We start from the raw sequence: 25,873 nt of genomic DNA on the forward strand, positions 1-25,873 counted from the left end.
ATGGCCTAGGATTCATTTTCAGAGTCAGGCTCTTGTGTGCGTCCCCTGAATCTTGAACACTGTCTAGTCATCGTTGATCTTAAGACCATGAAGCACTGCGACCTAGTTCATCTACAAAGAAAATGCGGTTTTGTTTAGCATTCTGTGCTAAGGCTCAAAGGTGTTCTGTGCCAGATATATTAAGAAAATCACCCTAAAATGAAACTCTCTGCTTAGTCTGAATCTAAATTTCCCCCAATATTTTGGTTAGTTGTGTTTGATGAGTGTTTAACCGATGAGTTCTGAAGATGTGTAAGCTATGAGCACACACACTGCCTTAAAACAGTATGTAAAGACAGCCCTCCTTGAAAAAGAAAAGAGCCACACCCAGCAGGTCTAAAGTTAGCTGAAGGCCTAGTGTGCAGAGCCTTGCTCGTGGTGTGCTTTCTCTGGCTGTGTCTGTAAACTAGGAAGTTCTGAGGCTGCCAACAAGAGCCAGACACCAGAATGGCATGTAAGCCTCTGCTCTTGGGTGTGTGGTTCTTGGCCTTGAGAAAATCTGGCATTTCAAAGGAGAGAGGAAAAGTCAGGTCATCACTTCACTCTGAGTCATGCGCTCTACTCAGCACTCAGTGAAATGTGTTTTTAACTTTTCTGAACTCCGTGGACGGTAAGGGTGAATACTGACACTGCTGCCACTGGTTCTCAGCCCTGAGTCAGTTTTGCCTCCCAGGGCGCGCGCGCGGCAATGTCCCCGAGACGTTTTGGGCTGGCAGAGCGTGCAAGCCGTGCTGCTGTTGGGTAGAGATCAGGGACGCCACTGGCCATGCGGCGCACAGGACAGTCGCCACCGCAGAGTTCTCGGGCCCAGGGGTCAGCAGTGCCAAGGTGCAGAAACCCTGCTTGACCGACAAGCTAATGCACTAAATTGTGTGAATTTTCTCAACTGACAGTTGTAACTGCTTCCAATTAGCTCGTGTGACTGATTTTACAACTCTTCAGATAGTCTTCTCAAATTGGAGAGACATTTAAACTTTCCCCTTTACTGCCTTTCTGGCAGAATTTGTTTCTGAGTTTATGTTTTCTGGTGGGAGACACACCATTAATGCCAAGACCACATCTCTGGTTGCCTCTAAGCCACTAGCAGCTCTGTGGGAGAAGGATGGGAAATCTCTTCCCCTTCGGTTTCAGCCTCAGAAACCCCATAGAGGCTCAGCCCAGTCAGTTCTGACTTGATGGCGTTGAGTTTTTTAAATAGGGCTGAAGACACCAGTTATGATTTAGTTGTTTATTTGCCTTTTATTCAGTTTCTGTAAGCGCACAGAAGGACATAAACCCACTTTTCCTCCTTGTATTACAATTGGAAAAAAGAGTTAAAAGGTAATTCTAGAAATTTATTCATAGATCTCCACAAATTCTTCCCAATACTTAGTTTTACCTGTTATCGTTTCAGCTTCATTCTATCTTCCTGGGTGGTTTTTGTCATTTTAGTGCAGAACTACACAGCCATTTTAACTTACTGTTTTGTGACATTGCTTAGGATTTAAAACAGAAAATGTGACTTTTGATCTATAGTCATATTGGTACAATTAAACTTAAGCTAAATAATGACTATGTTAACCAGCAAGTTTAATAAATATCCAGAAATTGGAGAAAGTGTGGATATCCAGGAAATGATCCATTTAACAAGAGTCAATTGAATTTTAATTTTAAAAAAGAACCTAATACTGCTGACTGATTTTATTGAGAAAACAAGCACAGAACTGTGCAAATGGTGCCCTGAACTCTAGTTTGTTTTCCTAAAGATACTGCCTATTTAGAAGAACCTTTACGAGAATAGGAACGTAGGCTTGGGTGCGATGGTATTGAGTAAATAGGAGGATAGAGTCAGGAAAGTTTAGCCACGGAGACTGGAAGGTGGGAGATTGGGCGGAATGGGTAGGTGGAGCTGAGAGGATGCTTTTTGGCTTTATGAGATGCAGCCGTGTGCAGTGTTAGTACTGAGAGGTGGTGCCATCAAGTCAACTCGAGGCGTCCCACGACCCACAGATGGAAACCTTGCCTGTCCCGTGCTGTCCTCACGATCGCTGCCAAGTTCAGGCCCCGTGTTGGCAGTGCCTGTGCTGATCCATCCTGTTAAGGGTCTTCCTTCTTGTTCACCTTTCCCAGCATGATGTAGTTTTTCCAAGGGCCAGCCATTCCTGACATGATGCCAGAAGTATGAGAGACAACGTTTCATAGACGTTGAATGCTTACTCATTTTCCTGCTGAGACCGAAGACTCAACATGTCCAGGATCCAGCAGGTGGTTAGTGGTGGAACAGGAACAGATACTTGTCTCTTGACTCTTAGACCCATATATTTCCTCATAGATTGACATGTTGCTGGAACACTGAGGTGAACCAGGCCCTTAGGCAGGACAACGTCAGGACCTGACTGTAGATTAGAGACAATGGAGTTGTGTCATGATTGAGGGTACAGTTGAAATTGTGAGAAGAGCGAGCTCATTGAGGGAGTGAAAGAGAAGGAAAAACACAGCAGAGCAGAGTGCTTGTGAGTACCCACCAGGGCTGGAAGAAGGAAAAGAACTATGAAGAAGAGGAGAGACGAGAACTAGGAATGTACCTGCCATTGAGTCCAAGGGTTTTATTGTTGTTTTAAATAATTACCCACACAAATAGCAATTGCAAGTGTGTACAGTCACATTCACTATGTTGTACAATTGTCTCTGCTCTTTCCAGAATTGTTTTCTGACTCCAGACAGAAAGCCAGTTCCCTTTAACAAGAGTCCAAGGGTTTGTTTGCTTTCTTTGTGAAGAAGTTTTAAAAGTGGGTGGCAGTTGTGTTGTGTCATGGTAAGTGTTAGGTTTGGCAAGAGAGGTAGGTCATTGATAAACTGGAGAGTGGCTTTACTAGACATAAAAGCTAGATTGTAAAGGACTAAGAAGGAGTTGCCTAACTAGCGCTGGGAGGCAGTGGGTGAAGACACAGCTTCCAGGAGTTTGCTGGGAGTTGAGAGGAAGAGACTGATTTCTTTTGAAGTTTCGTCCTCGCCTCTCTCCATACTAGATGCTTTATGTGACATCTTGACTCTCCAGGAATTCCCGGTTTGGTGATAAAGCATGATAACAATGTATTAATGTAATGTAATCAGTGGAATAATGGTCATGTTCATATTTTCAGTGGAAACAAAAAATGAGACGGAAAAACTCGAGTTTTCTTTTGCGTTGATTGCGTTCCTAATGGATGTCGTAGGGAGCTCTGGTGGCTTAGTGGTCAGAAATTGTGCTGCCAGCCTAAAGGCACATGGTTCAAACCTACTGCCTGCTCTGTGGGTGAAAGATGGTCACTCTCCTCCTGTGTGATTTTGTTGTTGTTGATTGCTGTTAAGTCAAGCACGACTCATAGCAACCCTATGATCAAAAGCCTCTGAAGCCTTTCTGAAACTATCATCATTGTTTTTAAAGTTCATAGAGTTTCCAGAAGCACGCTGTTTAGGAAGTGGATGCCACTCCTGCTTCCATATCTGTCTTAAACTGAGAGCGCCACCAAACACTGTCCACTGTGGGTAACTGTTAGGGCATTTGACACCCCAATGGCATAAGGTTCAGCATAACAGCAACCCCAGGTTACCTCAGTACAGCAGATTGACAGAAAAATGCTGTACTACTTAGAAGGATGTTCCTCCAAAATATAAATACAAAGTTCCTCCCTGAGATGATGTTGACTTTAAACAAGAGGCTTAAATAAAAACCAACTAATATAATTTGTTGTTATGTACTATTGAGTTGCCTGTGACGTATAGCGACCCTATGTGTAGCAGCTCCAAACCCTTTCCTGTCCTGAGCCAGTCTCACTAATCCCAACACACCAACTCCCATTGCCCTGTCACAGTATCAGTCCATCTCATCCAGGATCTTCTGCACTGTCCCTCCACCTTTCTGGGCATGATGTCCTTCTCCAAGGACTGATCTCTCCTGGCCATGTGCCTGATATATGTGAGATGGAGCTTCAAAATCCTGTCCTCCAAGGAGAGACTTGGTTTTACCCTCTCCAAGTCAGACCTCTGAAAACCCGCTGAAGCATCAACTATGAGATAGTTCTGACTTGGTGGTACACAACAACAATGACAAGGTATGTCTTGTTCAAAACTTGTTCCTGGGCCTCTCCACCATATTTCTTTTTACCTTGTTGTGTACCATCGAATCAGATCCGACTGGCACAGGGGGAGATTGCCCCTTGTTCTCCAGTGGAGCATCTTGTGGATTCGAACCACATGCCTTTGGGATTGTAGCACAGTTTCTTGCCACTAGGCCACCAGAGCTCCCTAACATTTCCTTTCAAGGAAGGAGGTCTGGCCCTTTGGGGATGTAACTTTCTAATCTTTCTTTATTATTTTACCTTCAAAAACAAAATACAAAACAAACCTTGTTGCTGTCCTGTTGAGAAATGTCCTCATAGCTGCCCCTCAAGCAGATTTTTAGAGGATGACTAGGAATGATAGAAGGGAAATTGATTCCTTTGAGTTGTGCTGCTGGAGAAGAGTATTGAATGTACCACGGACTGCTAAGAGAACAAACGGGTTCATCCTGGAGAGGGTGAAACCAGGCTGCTCCTTGGAGGCAAGGATTCTGAGGCTTCGTCTGACACACTTTGGGCATGCTGCAAGGAAGGACCAGTCCTTGGAGAGGGACGTCATGCTTGGGAGGGTGGAGGGACAGCGCCGGAGAGGAAGACCCTCAATGAGATGGATTGATTCAGTTGCTGGGGTAATGGGGTAGGCGTATCAGAGACAATAAGATTGGCACACTGTAGAGTAGGGTTCAAGGCTGTTGTACATAAGGTCGCTATGAGTTACAGGTGACTTGATGGCACATAACAATAACAGCAGGTCACATAGAAGATGGCCTGCCCATCTTTCTTCCTCGGAGCCTCAGGTGTGAGCCAGGAGAGAGGCACCACCTTTCTGTTAGCAGCCCAGCTGCTGGGGACTAGGCCACCAGAGGTCCCCTTTTTACCCATGTTTATCGCAGTTTTGTTCACAATAGCAAGGATTTGGAAACAACCTAAGTGCCCATCAACAAATGAATGGGTAGAGAAGCTCTGGTATACTCACACAATGGAATACTACGCTGCATTGAGAAACAAGGAACTCATGAAATATTATTCAAAATGAGTGAACCTGGAGGACATTATGCTGAGTGAAGTATCTCAGTCACAAAAGGACAAATACTGCATGGTGCCACTGTTGTAAAACAGTACTGACCTCGGGGTTGGGGGGAGACAGAATGATGGGTTCAATAATGTGTACTGCATTGAAACAGATGAGGGAGAAACGGGATTTTTAAAAGGGATATGTGATTAGGTATTTTTGTCATGACAGGAGTCCAGAGCTAGGGCTACACAGTGGAGTGGACCTGGGGGAGGGTTTGTAAAACAATGAAAGAATTTTTCTTTTACTTTTCCAAGAGGGTAGTGTACAGAGGGAAGGGTTGGGAGGGGAGAAAAGTGAAACAATGTATGAATGGAAATTCAAAGTCTCTGTAAATTTTCATTGAAATTAATAATAAATTAAAAAAAAACACAAAACCCCCAAACCTCTTACTGTTATCAAGTTGGAGCCAACTATAAGCTGACCTTCCTGTGGATTTTTAGAAGTTGTAAAGTGCACAGGAGGAGATTGACTCTCTGTCTTGCAAGTGCCGCTGGTGGGTTTGAACTGTCTGACTTAGAGTTGCCAGTACAACTCCTTACGAGGCCACTAGAGCTCTCTTTTTAGTTACTGTTGTATGCACCATTGAGTCAGAGCGGACTCCTCGCTGGGCCTCTGGTGGGTTTTCAGAGGCAGTGAATCACACTGCAGGAGAGTGTCTCTCTTCCACGGAGCTGCTGGTGGATTCAAACCACACACCTTTTGGGTTGGCAGCATAAATCCTTACTGTGAAGCTACCAGAGCTCTTTTTTAAGTTAGTTATTAATTGCTAAGCTAGTCGAGCACGACTCATAGTGACCCTATGAACAAAAGACCTAAAGCCTTTCGGTAGCTATCATTAGATAGCTACTTGGAGTTTCTTAGAGTTTCCAGAGGCGAATTGTTTGGAGTGGATGCCACTCCTGCTTCCAATTTTAGTTAGCAGTAGTCCTGAAGTTATTTTAAGTTGATTCACTTTGAAAATTTGACCTTCTTTTGAGTAATAACCCAAGAAAACATAGGTCTGATGTTTTCTAATGCATTGAAATATCAAATTAAAATTATCAAAATAAAAAAGTGGCCTTAATACTACCTAAAAAGGTTTTTAATACCAGATTTACTTTTAAAGAACTAGTATTTTGTCTCATTTCCCAGTTCTTACTAGGAGTTTTTTTAAGGGCTCTGTAAAGCTGCACCTTTGAAGTGTCTTTGAGTTTCCAAGAATTTTTGTCTTTGTGTCCTCACTTCTCACAGAGAAATTATTAGTACTTAAGTTTGTGCAATAGAATGAATTTCCCCTTAAATATTTCCCATGTCAGTAAGAATGAACTATAAACAGTCACCTACTGATGTGCTTGAGCTCATCTCTGCTACCTGTCAGGCGAGATACTCGATCTTTGTAACCTTCTGTTCTTATTTTTAAAATGAGGCATTATTACTTATTTCATAGAGTTGATCAGAGGACTAAATAAGATAATTTATGGGAAAGGCTTAGCACTACCAGGCAGTTAGAAAGGATCCTATAAGTGATACTTTTTCAGTTATATATTTTTGATTTTTATGTATTTATAGCCTTTTGAGCCCATTCTTAGACCTGAATATTGATCATGTGCTGTGAAAATACCCCTTTAATTTTGTTCTATACCATTGAGTCAAAACTAACTGATAGCTGACCCTCCACCAGGTTTTTAGAGGCTGTAAATTGCACAGGAGGAGATTGCCCATCTTTCTTCTGATGTGGATATGGTGGATTTGAACCATGTGCCTTTGGGTTGACAGCACAACTCCTTACCATTAGGCACCAGTCCTACCTTCCCTTTTAATAATATTGATCAATCCCTGTGGTGATAAGACTAGAAAATAGGTTGCTGTTGTTGTTGTGTTGAACTGACCCATAACAGACCCTCCAGCAGGTGTTCAGAGGCAGTAAAATAGCACAAGAGGAGATTGTCCGTCTCTCTCCTGTGGAGCAGCTGATAGATTAGAACTGTGTACCAAAATAGGACCTTGAGTCTATCCCACCTGAATTTCAAAACCATCTCAGCAACAGGTTTGAGGCCTTGGACAGTAACGAGCTTAGACCAGATGAGCTGTGGGAAGATATAAAGAATATCATCCAGGAAGAATGCAAAAGGTCATTACAAAGACAGAGGAGGAAAGAAGAACCAGGATGGATGTCAGAAGAAACAATGACTAGGGATGATAGAAGGAGAGTTGATGCCTTTGAGCTTTGGTGCTGGAGAAGAGTATTGAATATACCATGGACTGCTAGGAGAACAAACAAGTTTGTCCTGGAGAGAGTGAAGCCAGGATGCTCCTTGGAGACAAGGATCTGAAGCTTCATCTGACATACTTTGGACATGTTGCAAGGCGGGATCAGTCCTTGGAGAGGGACATGATGCTTGGGAGGGTGGAGGGACAGCGCAGGAGAGGAGGACCCTCGATGAGATGGATTGATTCAATCACTGGGGTAATGGGGATAGGTGTGTTGGAGAAAATAATATTGGCAAGGGATAGAGCAGGGTTTAGGGCTGTTGTACATAGGGTCGCTATGAATCACAGGCGACGAGACGGCACAGGACAACAACAAAACAACCTTTAGGATTTCAGTGCAGTTTCTTTCCACTAGGCCACAACAGCGCCCTATAGCTGTCCAACTTATAGCTGACCCTCTGGCAGGTTTTCAGGGACAGTAAGTTGCTTGGGAGGATTTGAACGTCATGCCTTTGGGATTGCAGCACTGTTTCTTACCACTAGGCCACCGCGTCACCCACCTTGCAGAGGGTCTTCCTCTCTTCTCTGACTCCCCAGTGCTGCTAAATGCTGTTGATTCAGGCTCATAGAAGTCCTGTGTAGACCACAGAGCGAAACTCTGCGCCTGTGCCAGCCTGTCCTTTATGTTTGAGCCCATTAGAGCAGCCACTGTGTGACTGTATCCAGTTGAAGGTCTTCCCCTTTTTCTCTGGCCCTTTGCTGTACGTAAACAAGCACCCGTGTAAAGACCAAGATCTAGAGCTGCCCGGAAACGGCATCTTCATACCCCTTTCTGGTTAATAACCCTCTTCCTACCAAAGTAACTGTTTTCACTTGTTGGTATCACTTAGCTTTTCCTGTTCTTGAACTTTATATGAATGGGATCATACAATATGCACTCTTTATCTGTTTGGTCCTTCCCCCCAGACATACTCTCTAAGGTTTATCCATGTTGTTAATCCCCTTCTATTAATAGTTTGTTCTTTTATACTATCATATAGTATCTCTTCAGGAATATATAGTAAAACGTGCACAACTGACACCTATGTAATGCAGAAAACCTGTTAGACAAGGAAAAAAAATTTTTTCCTACTTTACGAGTTAAACACTGTAGAGGCTATATAGATGGCAGCAAATGTGCAAAACCAAAAAAATCCAATTCTTGTGGTTTTCTTACACTCACAGGTTTCATTGTGTTTACTGTTTTGATGTCCTTGGGCAAGTGGGTTATTTCTCATTTTGAACTATTTTGAATAAGGCTGATGGGAATGTCCTTGTATGTCTTGGTGGACTTACGCAGTTACTTTTGTTTGGTGCATACCTGCGAGTGAAATGACTGCATCATAGGTAGATTTAGTACATTTGTGAAGCAGTTTCACACAGTGGAAACCATACCACTTTATGTTCTTATCCAAATACTTGGGGAGCTATGGTGGCCTAGTGGTAAGAAGCCACAGTGTAATCTCAAAGGCACACGGTTCGAATCCACCAGCTGCTTTGGAGGAGAAAGATGGTCAGTCTGCTCCTGTGTGATTTACTGCCTCTGAAAACCCTGTTGTGGGTTGGTTCTGACTCAGTGGTATACAACAACAACAACAATACCCAGATATAGAAGAGTTTCAGGTCTCCAGATCCTTTGCTCAAGTTGTGTTGTCAGTCTTTTAAATTGTGATCATTCTGATTGATCATTCTGATAGTATCTCATTGTGGTTTTAATTTACATTTCCCTAATAAATAATAAAAAATAATAAGGAATATTTTTCATATACTTATTACCCATTTGAATATTATTTTATGAAATGCCTGTTCGTGTTTTTTGGCCCCCCCCCCTTTTTTTTACAAGAAAAACATATGTTTAAAATTAGCCAGCTGGATTCAGTTTACATGATCTCAATTTTGTTGGCAGTGTCCCAATTATGATAGTGGGGAGCAGGTCACACATGCCTGCTCTCCATCTGGCCTAATCAAGGTGTTGACCTTGATGACACTGATACCATAGACCTTCTTCCCAGCTTGTTTGATCTGGTGCTTTTTGGCCTTGACATCTGCAGTGAACCGAAGCGTGTTGCTATTTTTTTTTATCTTCTTCATGGCTGACTCAGTGGTCAGGGGAAACTTGATTGGGCATAGTGCCCAAGCTTGTTTCTTCCGAGTGGGCTCTCCTGGGTTACTTTGGCTACCTTCAGAGTCTCACTCTCCAGAGGTGGGTCTTTTTGTGTGCGTGTGGGTGGGCACCCCTTGCAGGACAGCCTTCTTGGCCTTTAACACCTTTGCTTTGGCTTCAGTTTTGGGAGGAGCAGGGGCATCCATCTTTACTTTTCATGCCATCTTTGTAAAAGCAGATTATTTTTAAAAATCAAATTGCCTTTTCCTTTCTGGCTTCAGTATTGATCCTGTATAATACCGGTATTGGCTATAGATAGTGTGAATATTTTCTTTTCTACTTTTTTTGGTATACCATCAAATTGGATCTGACTGGCACAGGAGGAGATTTACCCTCCTTCTCCAGGGGAGAATCTGGTGGATTTGAACAGTGCACCTTTGGGATTACAGAATATTCTAGGCTCTGTTGCTGTGTGCCATCAAGTCAGAACCGACTCACAGCTGACCCTCCGTGGGTTTTCAGAGGTTTTAAATCGCGTGGGAGCAAATTGGCCATCTTTCTCCCAAGTAGCAGCTGGTGGATTTGAACCTTTGTTCAGATACAGATTTATATTTGAGCTTTCATGTTGGCGGCCGAACTCCTTACCAGTCGGCCCCCACAGCTCCCTTTTATGCTCTGTTGCTACCATTTGTTGTACTGTTGTTTTGTACCGGGTTTCTCTTGTGGAGCAGCTGGTGAGTCGAACCGTGTGCCTTTGGGTTAGGAGTGCAACTTTTCATCGCTTGGCCACCAGAGCTCCCTTTTTATGCACTAGATGGTGTCTTTTAAAGAGCAGTCATCCTTCATTTAAATGAGGTCTGATTTGTCATTTTCTTTTGTAATTAGTGTTTTTTGTGTGTCCTTCATAAAGAACTCTTTGCTCTGCCTGTATTAAACATACATTTTTCTCTCTGCATGAATGCAGGTGATGCCATGGAGGGGAAAAAGCCTGGTCCAGTACAGATTGTCTGCGTTCACAAGGAGCAGCATTCCTTTGAACTAGAAGAGAAGGCCTTGGCCCAAATCCTGCTGCAGGACCACATCCGCGATCTGGACGTGGTGGTGCTGTCCGTGGCAGGAGCCTTCCGTAAGGGCAAGTCCTTCTTCCTGGACTTCATGCTGCGGTACTTGTATTTCCAGGTAAGGTAGAATGATTTAATTTCAGAAAATAGGTGAGTTTTACGTTCAAATGAACAAAATAGACTCATGGATTATACCCATGATCCTGAAGGTGCACGTAATAGGCATTTCTGTCTTGCAGAAGGAAGGTGGCCGTGCAAGCTGGTTGGGGGACCTGGAGGAACCGTTGACAGGGTTTTCGTGGCGAGGAGGCTCCGACCCTGAAACCACAGGGATTCAGATCTGGAGTGAAGTTTTCACGGTGGAGAAGCCAGGTGGGAAGAAGGTAAGGAAGAAGAGGAATTAACAGCGGAACAAATAGCCAGCAGGGAAATTTGCATTTTAAATATGTGCAGTGTGCATCAGACAATCATTCTCCCCCCTCAAAAAAAGGAATGACTGTCTTTAATTGTTAAAAAATAAGTCCTAGGTTGATCATACTCCTCTGTCTCTTTTAAGCAATATTAAGAAAGCCACTCAGACTGCATCCTCTCCCTCTTACTCTCCCGTGATAGAAGAGATGAATGATCATCACTGGCAAATGGCAGTTGCTCTGAAGCAACACCAAGAGCCAGCTTCACGCTCAGGAGAGAACACTGCGCCTCCTCACGGTTTTCGGTGCTCTACACGATTGGAGAAACTTCTCTAGAAACAAAATATAGAAATGATCCCTGAAAGTATAGTCTTCAGACAATCATTTTTATCAACATAAATAGTGAAAGTGCGTTGTTGTTGTTGTTATGTGCCATCATGTCGCTTGTGACTCATAGCGACCCTATGTACAAGAGCCCTAAACGCCATTCTTTCCTGTGCCAACCTAGCCACCTCAAACACACTCACTCCCACCACTCCACTCACAGAATCAATCCATCTCATCGAGGGTCTTCCTCGCCTGCACTGTCCCTCTACTCTGCCAAACATGATGTCCCTCTCCAAGGACCAGTCCCTCCTTGCAACATGCCCAAAGTATGTCAGACAAAGCTGCAAAATCCTTGACTCCAAGGAGCATTCTGGCTTCACCTTCTCCCAAGATAAACCTGTTTGTTCTCCTAGCAGTCCATGGTATATTCAACACTCTTCTCCAGCACCACAGCTCAAAGGCATCAATTATCTTTCTATCATCCCTATTCACTGTCCAACTCTCCAATGCATAGCACGTAATTGCGAAGACCATAGCCCGGATCAGGCGCACCTTAGTCTCCACCCTTACATTGTTGCTCTTCAGTATTCTTGAGAGATCCCTCACAGCTGACTTTCCCAATGCAATTTATCTCCTGATTTCCTGGCTGCTGTTACCAAGAGTGTTGACTGTGGAGCCAAGTAAACAAAAACTGTAGGAAGAAGGGATGGTGGTGGAGTAAGAAAAGGGTGGATAAAAACAAAACAAAACAAAACAACAACATGTAGCGGGGGTGGGCAGCAACATTGAATCTATTAGTCATTTTTATAACTGGGCAAATGTCTTTGATCTGCTGTTTTCTATGGAATGCTTGTCTGTCAGATACTAGTATGTATATATTTAAAAATTGAGACAGACTAGGAAGAAGGATTGGCCATCCACTTCTGAAATGACAGGCCTTCGAAAACCCTATGAAAGTGTGTAGTTTATGAAAATAATATCTGGACACAATTCACATGGTTAGCTAGAGCTTGAAACAACAAGTAACTACTGACAGTGGCCATGGCTTTCAGTTTTTGGAAAATGTTAATTCTGCTCTTCATCTCATTTTTGTCCGGGTTGCCCAAGTCTGGCTGTTGCTGTTTTGGGAACTGAGCAGGAAAGGGTAGTAGGGAGTCTTACTGTTTCAGGACGGCATTGACCTATGCCAGCCCTTATCAGTAACGCGTCTTCCGTCTTCCCTTGCACTGATAACCCACAGGTCTAGAGACCTACCGTCTGCAGAGCCCCTGTGGCTCAGCCTCTCCATAACCTCTGTTCTACTTTACGCTGTAGGGTTGCTGAGTCAGCACTCATCTATGTTGCTGTGTTGTGTCTTGATGCATCTCTGTATTTTTACCTTGATTTATGTTGATCTTCTTGGATGTATTTTCAGTTTTTTATAAAATTTGCATATTTTGGTAACTATTATTTCTTCAGGTAATACTTTATGTTTCTATCCTCTTTGGGGACATCTGTCCCGCAGCTCAATATTTATTTCTTTTTTAAAAAAATGTATTTAACAGTTGGTTGGGCCCTGAACAAGTCTGGTGTTAATTGTGTCTGGGATGAACATTCTTCTAAGTGGTACAGCTCTGGTCTGTCCATTTGCTGTACTGAGGTAACATGGGATTGCTGTGATGCTCAACGCAGTGCCACTGGTGTGTCAAATGCCATAATGGTTACCCATGGTAGACAGGTTTAGTGGAGCTCCCAGATTAAGATAGGCTCAGAAGCAGGAGTGGTATTGACTTCCTAAACAACAAGCCTCTGGAAACTCTATGAACTTAGAGAAATGATGCTAGTTATAGAACAGGGTTCAGGTCTTTTATACATAGGGTCACTGTGAGTTGTGCTTGACTCAACAGCACTTAACAACAGATCAATAGATTTTTTTTTTAGAACAATTAAGTTTACCGAAAAATTGAGCAGAAATTACAGAATTCTCAAATACCCTCTCCTTTGCCTGTATAATTCTTTGTTATTAATATTTTTTATTGGTGTGGTACATTTGTTTTAATTGATGAGCCAATATTGACAAATTATTATTAGCTAAAGTCAATAGATTTCATTTGTTTTCTGAAACTGTTAGTTTTTACAAATGCAAAATACCTTACATTCACCATTACAGAGCCCTGAAAAGACTTTGTGCGCCACCTGTTCACCCTTCACCTCCACAATAATCTTTTTACTGTTTCTATAGTTGTATATTTTCCAGAATATCATAAAATTGAAATGATGTACTCATGTAACCTTTTCTCATTGGCTCCTTTTGTTTCTTGTTTTTATGTGCCATCGGGTTGCCTGTAACTCCTAATGACCCTGTGTACAATAGCTCTGAACCCTGCCCTTCCCTGACTGAACTTCACTATCTCTGATACACTTACCCCATAACTCATCCAGGGCCTTCCTCTCTTACGCTCTTCCTCCACCCTTCTAAGCATGATGTTCTTCTCCAAGGACTGGTCCCTCCTGGCCACGTGGCTAAAGTGTGTGAGATGGAGCTTCAAAATCCTTGCCTCTGGGGAGCAGCTTGATTTCACTTTCTCAAGGACTGACCTGTTTGTTCTCCTTGCAGAGTACATTATGTTCAACACTCTTGTCCAGCACCACAACACAAAGATATTGATCCTTTTTCTGTAGTTCTTAGACCCTGGTCTGTATCAGGCGCACCTTAGTCTCCAGACTAACATTGTTGGTGTTCAGTCCTCCTTTCGTGTAACAGTATGCATGTAAGATTCCTCCTTGCCTTTTCATGGCTTGAGAGCTTATTTCTTTTTTTTTTTAAATTTATTTTTATTTTATTATTTGAGTTTGTGTGTACCGTCAAATCAGATCTGACTGGTACAGGAGGAGATTGTTCCTCCTTCTCCGGCAGAACATCTGGTGGATTTGAACCATGTTCCTCTGGGATTGCAGTACAGTTTCTTGCCACTAGGCCACCAGATAGATTCGAACCGCTAACGTCTGACATTGCAGTTGCAGCTTCTTGCCTCTAGGCCACCAGAGCTCCCTCGGTATTTTTATGGTTTTTAAGCCACAACTTTTTGTTGTCAAAAAGGCTGATATCTGTGGAAGGAATTGTTGGAGAAGCTGAATGTCAGCAGTCAAAATTGGACCAGATGCTGCCTGTTGAACAGACTATCAATTACTTATGTGCGAGTTCAAATTGAAGTTGAAGAAAATGAATACAAATGTGTGAGAACCAAAATAGGATCTTGAGTTCATCCCACTTGAATTTAAAAATTATCTTAAACATAGGTTTGAAGCGTCGAACACTAGTGATCGAAGACCAGATGGACATCAAGGATATCCTCCATGAAGAGAGCAGAGTCATTACAAAGGCAGAGGAGAAAGGAAAAACCAAATTGCATGTCAGGAGAGACTCTGACAATTGTACTCCAGCACAGCACTGAGAAGCCCAAACAAAGGGAAGAGATGTTGAAGTGAAAGAGCTGAACAGAAAATTTCAAAAGGCAGCTCGAGTAGACAAAGCAAAGTGATAAGATGGAATGTGCAGTGAGCAGAAATTGGAGACTAAAAAGGCAGGAACTTGTTGATTGACATTTCTCAAGCAGAGAGAACTGAAAAAGAAATTCAGGTCTTGATTTCCAATAGTGAGAGATGCTATGAACAAACCTTGAATGGCCCAGGAAGCATCAAAGAAGATGGAAAATCACTGTACCGAAGAGAACTGCCTGACACTGAACTATTTCAGAAAGTATCATATAATCAAGGGCCAGAGCTAATGAAGGAAGAAGTTCAAAGTACACCGAAGACACTGGCCAAGAAAGAAGGCCCCAGCAATTGATGGGATACCAATTGACTTATTTCTTCTAACAGATGTAAGCTCTGGACATGCTTACTGGTCTATGCTAGGAAATTTGAAGGACAGCTGCCTGGCCAACTGATTGGAAGACATTGATATTTGTTCCCAGTCCCAGGAAAAGTGACCCAACAGAATGTGGAGATTAATGGACAATATTGGTAATACCACATGCAAGCAAAATACTGCTGCTGCTGCTGCTGCTATTTGTGCTATCAAGTTGCTTTTGGCTTGTAGTGACCCTGTGCACCCAGTCCTTAGCCTGTTTCACTGTCTCCGACACACCTAACCCCATTACTCCAGTTACTGAGTCAGTCCATCTCATCTAGGATCTTCCTCTCCTACCTTGTCCCTCTACCCTTCCCAGCTTGATGTCCTCCAAGAACTGGTCCCTCCTGGCAACATACCCAAAGTATGTGAGATGAAGCTTCAAGATCCTTGCTTCCAGGGAGCAATTTGGTTTCACCCTCTCCAGGACATACTTATTTGTTCTCTTGGCAGTCCATGGTATGTTCATAGACATCTTCTTCAGCACCACAGCTCAGAGACATTGATTCTTCTTCTGTCATCCTTAGTCAAATATAGTACAAAGAGAATTGCAAGTTCAGGCTGGATGTAAAAGAGGCCATGGGGCTAGTGATATCATTGCTAATGTCAGATGAATTCTGGCTGAAATCAAAGAATACCAGAAGAATGTCTGTTTGTGCTTTTTTGACTATGTAAATGCATTTGACTGTGGGGATCATAACAAATTACGGCTAAAATTGAGAAGAATGGCAATTCCAGAATACCTGATTGTGCTCGTGTAAAACCTATACCTAGATCAAGAGGCTGTTGTATGAACAGAGCAAGGGACCACTACATGGTTTAAAGTTAAGAAAGGTGTGCATCAGGGTTGTATCCTTTCTTCATACCTTTTCAGTTTGTATGCTGAACAGATCATTTGAGAAGCTGGACTCTGATGAAGAAGGTGGTGTTAGGATCAGAGGAAGATTCACCTTTGGTATATGGACGACATGACCTTGCTTGCTGAAAGTGAGGAGGACTTGAAGCTCTTGCTGCAGAAGATCAAAGAATATAGCTTTCAAGAAACAGAAATCTTCACCACTGGACCCCAACAGGCAACGTCATGATAGCTGGAGTAAAGATTGAAACGATCATCAACTTCATCTTCCTCGGAATCACAGTCAGTACCAGCAGTCGGGAGAGCAAGAGATGTATTACACTGGGAAAGTCTACAGTCAAAACCCTCTCCAAATTATTGAGGGGCAGTGACATCAGTTTGAGGACGAAGGTGTGCTTGATTCAGGCCATGGTATTTTTTGTCACTTGCTGTGTATCTGAGAGCTGGACAATGACTAAGGACGACAGAAGAATTTCTGCCTTTGAGCTGTGTTGGAGGAGAATACTGAATATCCCATGGATTTCCAAAAGAACAAAGGGTAATAATGTTTTGGAGAAGGTGCAGTCAGAGTCCTCCCTGGAGGCAAAGATGATAGAGCTTCATTTCACATACTTTTGACATGTTTCTAGGAGAGGCTATTCCTTGGAGAAGGGACATCATGCTTGGAAAAGTGGAGAGTCAGCGAAAGAGAAGACCCTCACCCAGATGGATTGACATGACAACTGCAGCAAATGGGCTCAAGTTTGTCAGATTGTGAGGATGGCACAGGATAGGACAGGTTTCAGATCTTCTGTTCATTGGGTTGCTAGGGGTCGTACTCCCGGGCACCTAATAGCAACAAACTTTTCGAGTACATAGTTTTGTAAAATACGGTTACTGTTTTCTACTGACTGGAGTACTGTAATATAGAATATTTCTCTTAACTGTTAATTTCAACATCTCAGTCAAATAAGAGTTGATATTGATTGTTCTTTCTCCTATATTGGGTCATAATTTCTTCCTTTGCATACCTAAACATTTTTTATTAGATGCCAAGTATATGAATTTTGCCTGGTTGGATACTCGACATATTTTTACATTTCTGGAGATACCTACCATAAACGATGCAGAACACATGCACGTTTACTTTCAGCTTTGTGTATATATTTGAATCATGATGTAAAGTGTATTTCCTACTGTGGGTTCTTGGCAATAGAAAGGCTCACAGGAGCGACTGCTTTTCCCTTATCCTCGCTCCTGCCATATTGTTCTTGAAAGTGGATGTGGCAGTTTGCTACTTCACTGCAGGGTGGTGTAATGCCATTTCCTCCCAATTGTCCAGCCCATCATCCGAGCATCTATATGACTCACTTTTCAAACAGCTTCTCTTTGCAGTTTTCCTGTGTTTCCTCTCTTTAGGTTCACTTCTATAGTTAGCAGGTCATGGCATGATTCATTCTTGAAAATTAAGATTTAATTCCCATGGCTTTGTGACTCTGAAAGTCCTTTCGCTGTATACTTCCAGGGCCAGGCCACTGTCACCAGAAAGAAACTGTGACTGCAGCAATTGCTCTCTGTCCTCCTTTTCCACCAGCCCTTGGTAACCTCTAGTCTTTTTCTTCTCAGGGGCTCTGTCTGCTTTTTTCTGGCATTCCTTACAATGGCATTGCAGTGTGTTTCCATTGTGTCTGAGCTCCCCCTCCCAGCCCAGTGTCCTCCAGGGCCATTTATGATGAGGCTCGCTTCAGTGCTTCACTCGCTTCTGTGGCTCAGTCATACCCATTGAATGAACATGCCACATTTTGTTATCTGTGCATTTGTTGATGGACATTTGAGTACTTTGGTTATTACTGTGATGAACATTTGTCTACATGTATGTGAACATTTTCTCTTCTCTTGGGTGTCTATCAAGGAGTGGAGTTTCTAGGGCATATGGCAACTCCCAGATTAACTTTTGAGGAACTTCTCCAGGCTGCTCCCTAAAGCAGCTGTGTCACCCAGCATCCTTCTCATCAAAACACGAGGCTCTAATCTTTTCACGTACTTGCTAATACTTGATATTATCTATTTTATTGTCAACATCCTGTTGTTAGGTACTGTTGAATAGAAACAGACTCATGGCTGACACTTCTGTGGATTTTCATAGGCTGTAAATCACATGAGGGGAGATGACCTATCTTTCTCCCCCAGAGCATCTGATGTGTTTGAACCATGTACCTTTAGGTTGGCAGCACAGCTCCTTACCACCAGGCCACCAGTAACCGTCCTAGTGAGTGAGAAATGATACCTCATTGTGGTTTCATATGTAAAAACCCTGATGACTAATGATAGGGGGCATCTTTTCTTGCACTTCTTTGTGCATCTTATTTGGAGGGATTAAAATCCTTTGTACATTTATTTGTCTTTTTATTTTTATGTTGTGAAAGTTTTTCACATCGTGCATCCTACTAGCCCTTTATTTAAATTTTTTTTGTTCTCTTTTTTTTCTTCAATTTTATTTAATTAATTTTAATGAAAGTTTACGGAGACTTTGGATTTCCATTCATTGTTGCACTTTTCTCCCTGCCCATCCCTCACCCTCAGCTCTTTGAAAAGTAAAAGAAAAATGATTTCATTGTTACACAATCCCTCTTCCCCGAGTCCACTCCACTATGCAGCCTTCGTTCTGGATTCATGTCATGAAAATAATACCTAATCATATATCCCTTTTAAACTGTTCTCCCCCTCATCTGTTTCTGTGCAGTATACAGTATTTATCCCCTCTTTTCTCAGTCTCCCCCTAACTCCATGTCAGTCTCACTTTACAACAGTGGCATTAATGCAGCATTTGTTCCCTCTGTGACTGAGATATTTCACTCAGCATAATGTCTGCCAGGGTTACCCATTTTGTATAATAATTCATGAGTTCCTTATTTTTCAGTGCTGCGTAGTATTCTATTGTGTGAATATACCAGAGCTGCTCTATCCGTTTTTTGATGGGCATTTGGGTTGTTTACAGCTCTTTGCTATTGTGAACAAAGCCATGAGAAACATGACTATGCACTACCCCTTTATTAAAGATACTTTTACATCTATTTTCTTCCATTCTGTAGGTTGTCTTTTTCACTTTCTTTCCTTCCCTTTATATTATGATTTTAATTAAAGTCTACAGAAAAATTGGATTTTCATGCATTCATTATTGTTCCTTTTCCTCCCTACCCCCCAACTCATTCATTGTTGCATGATTTCCTCCCTCCTCTCTCTACCCCAGTCCACTTTGCTATGCAGAGGTAATGCCTAATTACATATTCCTTTTAAACAGTTCTTCCCTTTATCTGTTCTGATGCAGTGTTCATTATTTATCCCTTCTTTTCTCCGTTTTCTCTAACCCTCATGTCAGTCCTGTTTCATAACAGTGACATTATGCAGTATTTGTCCTTTTGTGACTGAGATATTTCACTCAGCATAATGTTGTATAATATTTTATAGGTGTCTTGTTTTTCAGTGCTGTATAGTATTCCATTGTGTGACTATACCATAGTTTTTCTATCCATTCTATCTGTTTGCTGATAGGCACGTGGGTTACATCTATCTCTTTGCTGTTGTGAATAATGCAACAATAAACATGGGTGTACATCTTTCCACTTTCTTATGTGTCCTTTAAGCTATAAATGTTTTATATTTTGGTGAAGTCTATTTCATTTTCCTTGTGCTGTAGGTGTCATATCTAAGGAACTACTGCTTACTCCAAGTCACAGAGAATTCCCATGTTTCTATATGAAATTTTATTTATTATTTTCTATATAAAATTTTTATAGTTCTTTTACAGTTAGATCTTTGATGGACTTTTAATTTTTTGTATATGATATGAGGAAAAGGTAAAATAGAACTCTTTTTGCATATGATACCCAGTTGTACAGCCATGATTTTTCTTGATTGTGCATTAAGTGCGGACAAGATAAAGTTTCCTGTGACTGTTGTTGTTATTAGGTGCTGCCCAGTTGAGTATGACTCATAGCAACCCTATGTACTCTGGCCTGTCCTGCGCCATTGTCATCGTCTCTGATACTCTTGGGCCCATGGCTGCAATCACTGTGTCAGTCCATCTTGTTGAGGGTCTTCCTCTCTTTCTCTGACCCTCCACGTTTCCAGGCATAATGTCTATTTACAGGGAGTAGCCTCTCCTAACCACATGCCCCAAGTCTGTGTAACAAAGCTTTGCCATCTTTACCTTCAAGGAATCCTCTGGCAGCACTTTCTCCAAGACAATCTGTTTGTTCTTTTGACAACCATGTGATATTTGGTACGGTTCTTCAACTCAAAGGCATCAATTCTTCTTTCATCCTTAGTTATTATTCAAATCTTAGTTGCATAGCAAGTGATTGAATAAACCATGGCTTGTATCACTACACCTTAGTCTTTAAATTTACATCACTGTTCCTTAGTACTTTGGAGAGGTCCCTGATTGCAGACTTCCCCATTGCAATACATCTTTTGATTTCTTGACTGCTGATATCAAAGGTGTTGATTGCGAATCCAAGTAAGATGAAATCGTTGACAGTTAGTCTTTTTTCTGCCCATCCATCCACCCATCCATCCATTCATCCATCCATCCATCCATCTCTCTGTCTTTCTGCCTGTCTGTCTGTCTATCTATCTATCTATCTATCTATTGCCTGTAAGCTGCATGGTGAGGATTTTAGTTTTCTTGATGTTGAGATGCAATCCATATTGAAGCTACATTCTTTGATCTTCTGCAGCCAGAGCTCCTCCTCACTTTAAGCAAGCGAGGTGTGTCATCTGCAAAATGAGGTTGTTGTTGAGTCCTCTTCTGATCCTGATCTCACACTTCATAGAGTCCAGCTTGTCAGATTTGGTCAGCATACAGATTGGATAGGTCTGGAGAAAGAACACAGCCCTGAGGGTTTCACTCTATTCAAGGTAGAAGGACATCCACTTGGTACAGAGGAGGGTCGTGAAAAAGAACCAGACCCTTAAGGCTTGGCACTGTGACTACAGCAGTGGGCTGACACACAGCAGAGGGTGTGAGGCTGGCACAGGACCGGACAGGGCTGCATTCTGTTATAAAGTTGCTGTGAGTTAGAGCGGATCTGAAGGCACCTGGCAACACATGTTTTATTTAACTTCTTGCGTAAACCTCATTTATAGGGTGGGAATGGATAGCCAGTTGGAAAGTTGAGGATTCATGAAGCCTGGTTGTGGTTTTTTTGTGTTTTGTTTTGTCTTCTTTTTTTCATGAGTGGTAGGTATTTTATTTTTCAACCTAGTTGTGTTTTGTGGACTGTAATGACAGCCTAGATTCTCCTTAATATCTTTGGTGTGGTCAGTCTCTTATAGTATTTTTACTAGAGATTCATTTTCTATTATATGTAATTGTTGTTTGCCATCGAGTTGGAATTGACCTGTAGCTGACCCTTCAGCAGATTTTTCAGAGGCATTAAATTGCACAGGAGGGGATTACCATCCTTCTCCGGTGGAGCAGCTGGTGGATTTGAACCACGTGCCTGTGGCATTGCAGCACAGCTTCTTCCCACTAGCCCACCAGAGCTCCATATGTTAATTATATCATAATATAATTAAGCAACCAGAAAACTCTAGAAATTCACAAGAAAAGTACAGTCTTGGAGATAGGTGCCAACAATATCTTTCTTCTTACATTTAATTTTTATTGATCATCTCTAAACTAAGTAAAATTAACATTTAAAGTTTTTTAGCAAAAATATTGATATAAATGACTGGCTGGCTGAGTGAATTAAACTAAGTAAAATTAACATTTAATTTTTTTTAAACAAAATATTGCTATGAATGAATAGCTGGGTGAGTGAGTCAATCGGCTTCAACATTTAGCCGGTTGGATTGATGGAGTCATGAGGTTTCCTTTCTGTAGTGCCTGTTAGGCCCTTATTTTGTTCCATTCCACCAGGTCAGAACAGTTGGGGTTTGCTAGCTAAGCTCTTGGTCAGAGCAGAGCAAAGAAATAATCTTACTTTTCCTTTAGCTCACCTGTGAGCAGGTGTCCAAGGCTTGTTAAAGCATCACCTGTATTTTCCCCCTCCTTAATTCCATGTTTTTTCTTTGAAGGTTGCAGTTATTCTGATGGACACTCAGGGGGCATTTGACAGCCAGTCCACTGTGAAAGATTGCGCCACCATCTTCGCCCTGAGCACAATGACTAGTTCTGTGCAGGTAAAACCACTTGACGAGGAATAGAAAATGAAATAGAGGGCTCTCGTTTTAGTTTTTTGGTTATCAGAACTCTAAGGAGACTATTAATTATAAGTCAAGCTTTAAAAGGCTAAGAGCTGGTGCTCTGGTAGCCTAGTGGCAAGAAGCTGCACTGCAATCCCAAAGGCAGGTGCTTTGAATCTACCAGATGCTCTGCTGGAGAAGGAGGGACAATCTGGCAACCTCCTCCTGTACCAGTTGGATCGGATTTGACGGTGCACATACACACGCAAAAATAATAAAATAAAAAAATAATGAAAAAGAAAAAGATTAAGAGCTAACAAAAAATTCATCAAACCTTTGGCTCAATTAAAAAAAAAGTTTAAGAGCTAATTGGTTTTATCCACTTTGCTCCTAATTATATATAAAATGTTCTTCAGAAAATTCTGAAAAATTGCAGTGAGAACTGTATCTTAGAGAAAATGTTGATTTGCTAAGAATCAGTTTAAAAATATCTTTTTAAAACTGAGGGAAGAATTTTATGACTTCAACCTTAAGTGTATCGTTTTCCAAATATAGATGCGATTAGTGCTTGAGCAGATCTTGTTATTTGCAAACCTTTAACTGAATAAAGCCTTAGACTTGTACGACATTTTCCTGAAGTAAACCAGAGTGAGATCAAGTTGGATTCTTTTATTTTCTAGATTTATAATTTGTCCCAGAACATTCAGGAGGATGATCTTCAACAACTGCAGGTATGTATTCCTCGTGAAGTTTTAAACATCATCACACATCATTTAGTAATTTTATAACTGGGAATAGTTTTAGCACCAAGTAGTCTCATTTTACCGCGTTTAGTGAAAGTTTACAGAGCAGTTTATGGTCTCACTGAAGACATTCTTTACTCACATGGGTTACGTTTTTCACAAAGTATCAATAATCATTTCTTTTCTGGTTGTTTTGGGTCCAGTAATTTAGCTTTCCTGCTCTCTTTCTCCTGTTGCTTTAGAGTAATTGTTGACTGTTTTGGTTTCATATAGATGATTTTTTTTAAGGAGCACAGTATTTACAGGTAATCTTTATTTTATAAGCCAATTTGCTATTTCATCTAAAAGGCAACCCCAGGATGTTGTTTCAGTTCAAAGTTTAATGGGTACCTCAGGGCCATAGTCTTAGGGGTTTTTGCTAGTCTCAACCTATCTAGTAAGTCTGGACTTAAGAATTTGAGTTGTTTTCCACATTTTGCCCTCCATTCTGTCAGAATTTGTCATTGTGACCCTGATCAGATCAGAATGGTCTGTAGTGGTAGTCAGGTACCGTCTATGTCAAGTCTCAGATGATATGAGACCATTTGTTTTTAAAATAAATTTTTTATTTTAATTGTGATTTTAATGAAAGTTTACAGAAAAGTTGGATTTTCATTCATTCATTCGTTCATTCAGTCATTGTTGCACATTCCTGCCCCCAGTTCACTTTCTTTTTAAAAATTTTTTTAAAAATTTTATTATTTTTGTGTGTGTGTACCATCAAATCAGATCTGACTGGTACAGGAGGAGATTGCCCCTCCTTCTCCAGCAGGGCATCTGGTGGATTCAAACCGTGTACTTCTAGGATTGCAGTGCAGCTTCTAGCCACTAGACCACCAGAGCTCCCTTAAATTTTTTAAATATTCATTACTGTTGAATGAGACCATTGTTTTTGCAGACTTTTCATCCTGTAGACAAATTTCTTCTCTGAATCCTTGATTTTCTTTCTCTTTTGCTCCTGAAGACTGAGTAGGGTGTTTTTTTGAATTTTATTTTATTTTATTATTTTGTGTGTGTGTACTTTCAAATCGGATCTGACTGGTACAGGAGGAGAAGATTGTCCCTCCTTTTCCAGCAGAGCATCTAGCGGGACTGAGTAGTTTTTAATAAAAAATTGAAATGTGGCGAGCTCTGGTGGCCTAGTGGCAAGAAGCTGCACTGCAATCCCAGAGGTGCACGGTTCAAATCCACCAGATGCTCTGCTGGAGAAGGAGGAACAATCTCCTCCTGTACCAGTCAGATCTGATTTGACGGTACACACACACACACACACACACTAAATAATAAAATAAAAAAAAAGATTGAAACGTGTAGGAAGGTGGCTGGTTCACAGTAATCCTACACTCAGTGTCTCCATTGCTGCTGTGGAACTGGAGTGGTTTTGAAAGACCTTTCGGGTTGAGCGGGGAATAGAAGAAATGTATCTGGAGGGAAAAGTGCTATAGGGAAGGAGTCGCACAAACAAACGCACTCGGGTGTGGTGTGCTTGGCGGATTCAACCAACAGCATGAGGGTCAGTGGCTGGGGTTAGCATGTAACCCCAGGGAGGAGGCCGAGCCATGACCTCAGGAAGACTGTGAGGACAACACCACACCCGACCTTTGTGACTGTTAGACGGATTTGGGCTTTGTTTTGCATTAAATGGGAGTCATAGGAGCAGAAGAATAATTATTGTTAAGGCAAAACACAAAGATCTGGCTGCCATGTTCAGAATAGATTGTTGGAGAGTGAGGATACATTCGGTGCGATTGATCGTGAAGTGATTATAGTGATCCAAATGAGATTACATGCAAGATTTAAAAAATACATAGAGGTATGTCCCTGGCACGTGGTATGGGATTAATAAATGTTTGACATTCCTTCTACTTTTGCAACTGTTACTGTCATCCAGTGCATCTGTTCTTTAGAGCAGCAGCAGTTCTTACCTGCTTTTCTCATCAGAACTCTCTCGGGCATTCCACACACTTGGATTTAATTCTTGGCATGCTCCTCTGATCCCACTCTCCCTCTCTTCCTCCAGTATTTGAGAAAGCTTGTCAGAACGAATCAGATACCATGTTTCTGCAGGGGTTACTTTGCATTAGTACACAGTCACATTTCGTTAAAGCAGAAAGGTTATTTCTAAACCATGTCACTGAATGCTACTGTTGTTGTTGTTAGGTGCCATTGAGTTGATTATGACTCATAGCGACCCTATGAATGACACATCTGAACCTTGGCCTACCCTGTGCTGTCTTCACAAGCTCTGACACGCTCAAGCCATCTTTGTATTTCCTCAGTCTGCCTGTGCCTTGGCTCGTGATGGAGAGCCTTTGCTCAGTAGAAAGTCTCCATCAGAACCTAAACATGTCATTGTTTTTCCTGACACTTAATTCTTCCCACATTGCTGTTTTTACTCTTTAATTTTACTCATTTTCCAGTAGCTTCTTGAGAAACTTTTTTTTTTAGGTTTTGCAAATGTGAGAATATTTTCATTTTGTCTTCTAATTATAGGATGGAATGCTTTTCTTTTCAGGCTGTGAGGTCCGTTTAGGGCGGTGTGGTCTGTTTAGGGCTGTGAAGTCCGTTTAGGGCCGTGTGGTCCCTTTAGGGCCGTGAGGCCCCTTTAGGGCCGTGAAGTCCGTTTAGGGCCGTGTGGTCCCTTTAGGGCCGTGTGGTCCCTTTAGGGCCGTGAGGTCCCTTTAGGGCCGTGTGGTCCCTTTAGGGCCATGAGGTCCATTTAGGGCCGTGTGGTCCGTTTAGGGCTGTGTGGTCCATTTAGGGCTGTGAGGTCCGTTTAGGGCTGTGAGGTCCCTTTAGGGCTGTGTGGTCCGTTTAGGGCTGTGAGGTCCCTTTAGGGCTGTGAGGTCCG

The 25,873-nt window shown here is 41.9% G+C and overlaps 1 protein-coding gene across 1 annotated transcript in view; it reads left to right on the forward strand.

The window, feature by feature from the left end:
• ATL3 (atlastin GTPase 3) overlaps positions 1 to 25,873 on the forward strand; it is a 51,175-nt gene that overhangs the window by 3,758 nt on the left and 21,544 nt on the right. The window contains exons 2-5 of the mRNA XM_006901518.1: positions 10,491 to 10,705; positions 10,827 to 10,970; positions 22,133 to 22,237; positions 22,921 to 22,971. Of these exons, the coding sequence (XP_006901580.1) occupies positions 10,491 to 10,705; positions 10,827 to 10,970; positions 22,133 to 22,237; positions 22,921 to 22,971 (515 nt within the window). The remainder of the gene's footprint in view (positions 1 to 10,490; positions 10,706 to 10,826; positions 10,971 to 22,132; positions 22,238 to 22,920; positions 22,972 to 25,873) is intronic.

The sequence above is a fragment of the Elephantulus edwardii genome, unplaced genomic scaffold (assembly GCF_000299155.1).
Source record: "Elephantulus edwardii isolate Elephantulus edwardi_28Jun2011 unplaced genomic scaffold, EleEdw1.0 scaffold00328, whole genome shotgun sequence".
NCBI lineage: Eukaryota > Metazoa > Chordata > Mammalia > Macroscelidea > Macroscelididae > Elephantulus > Elephantulus edwardii.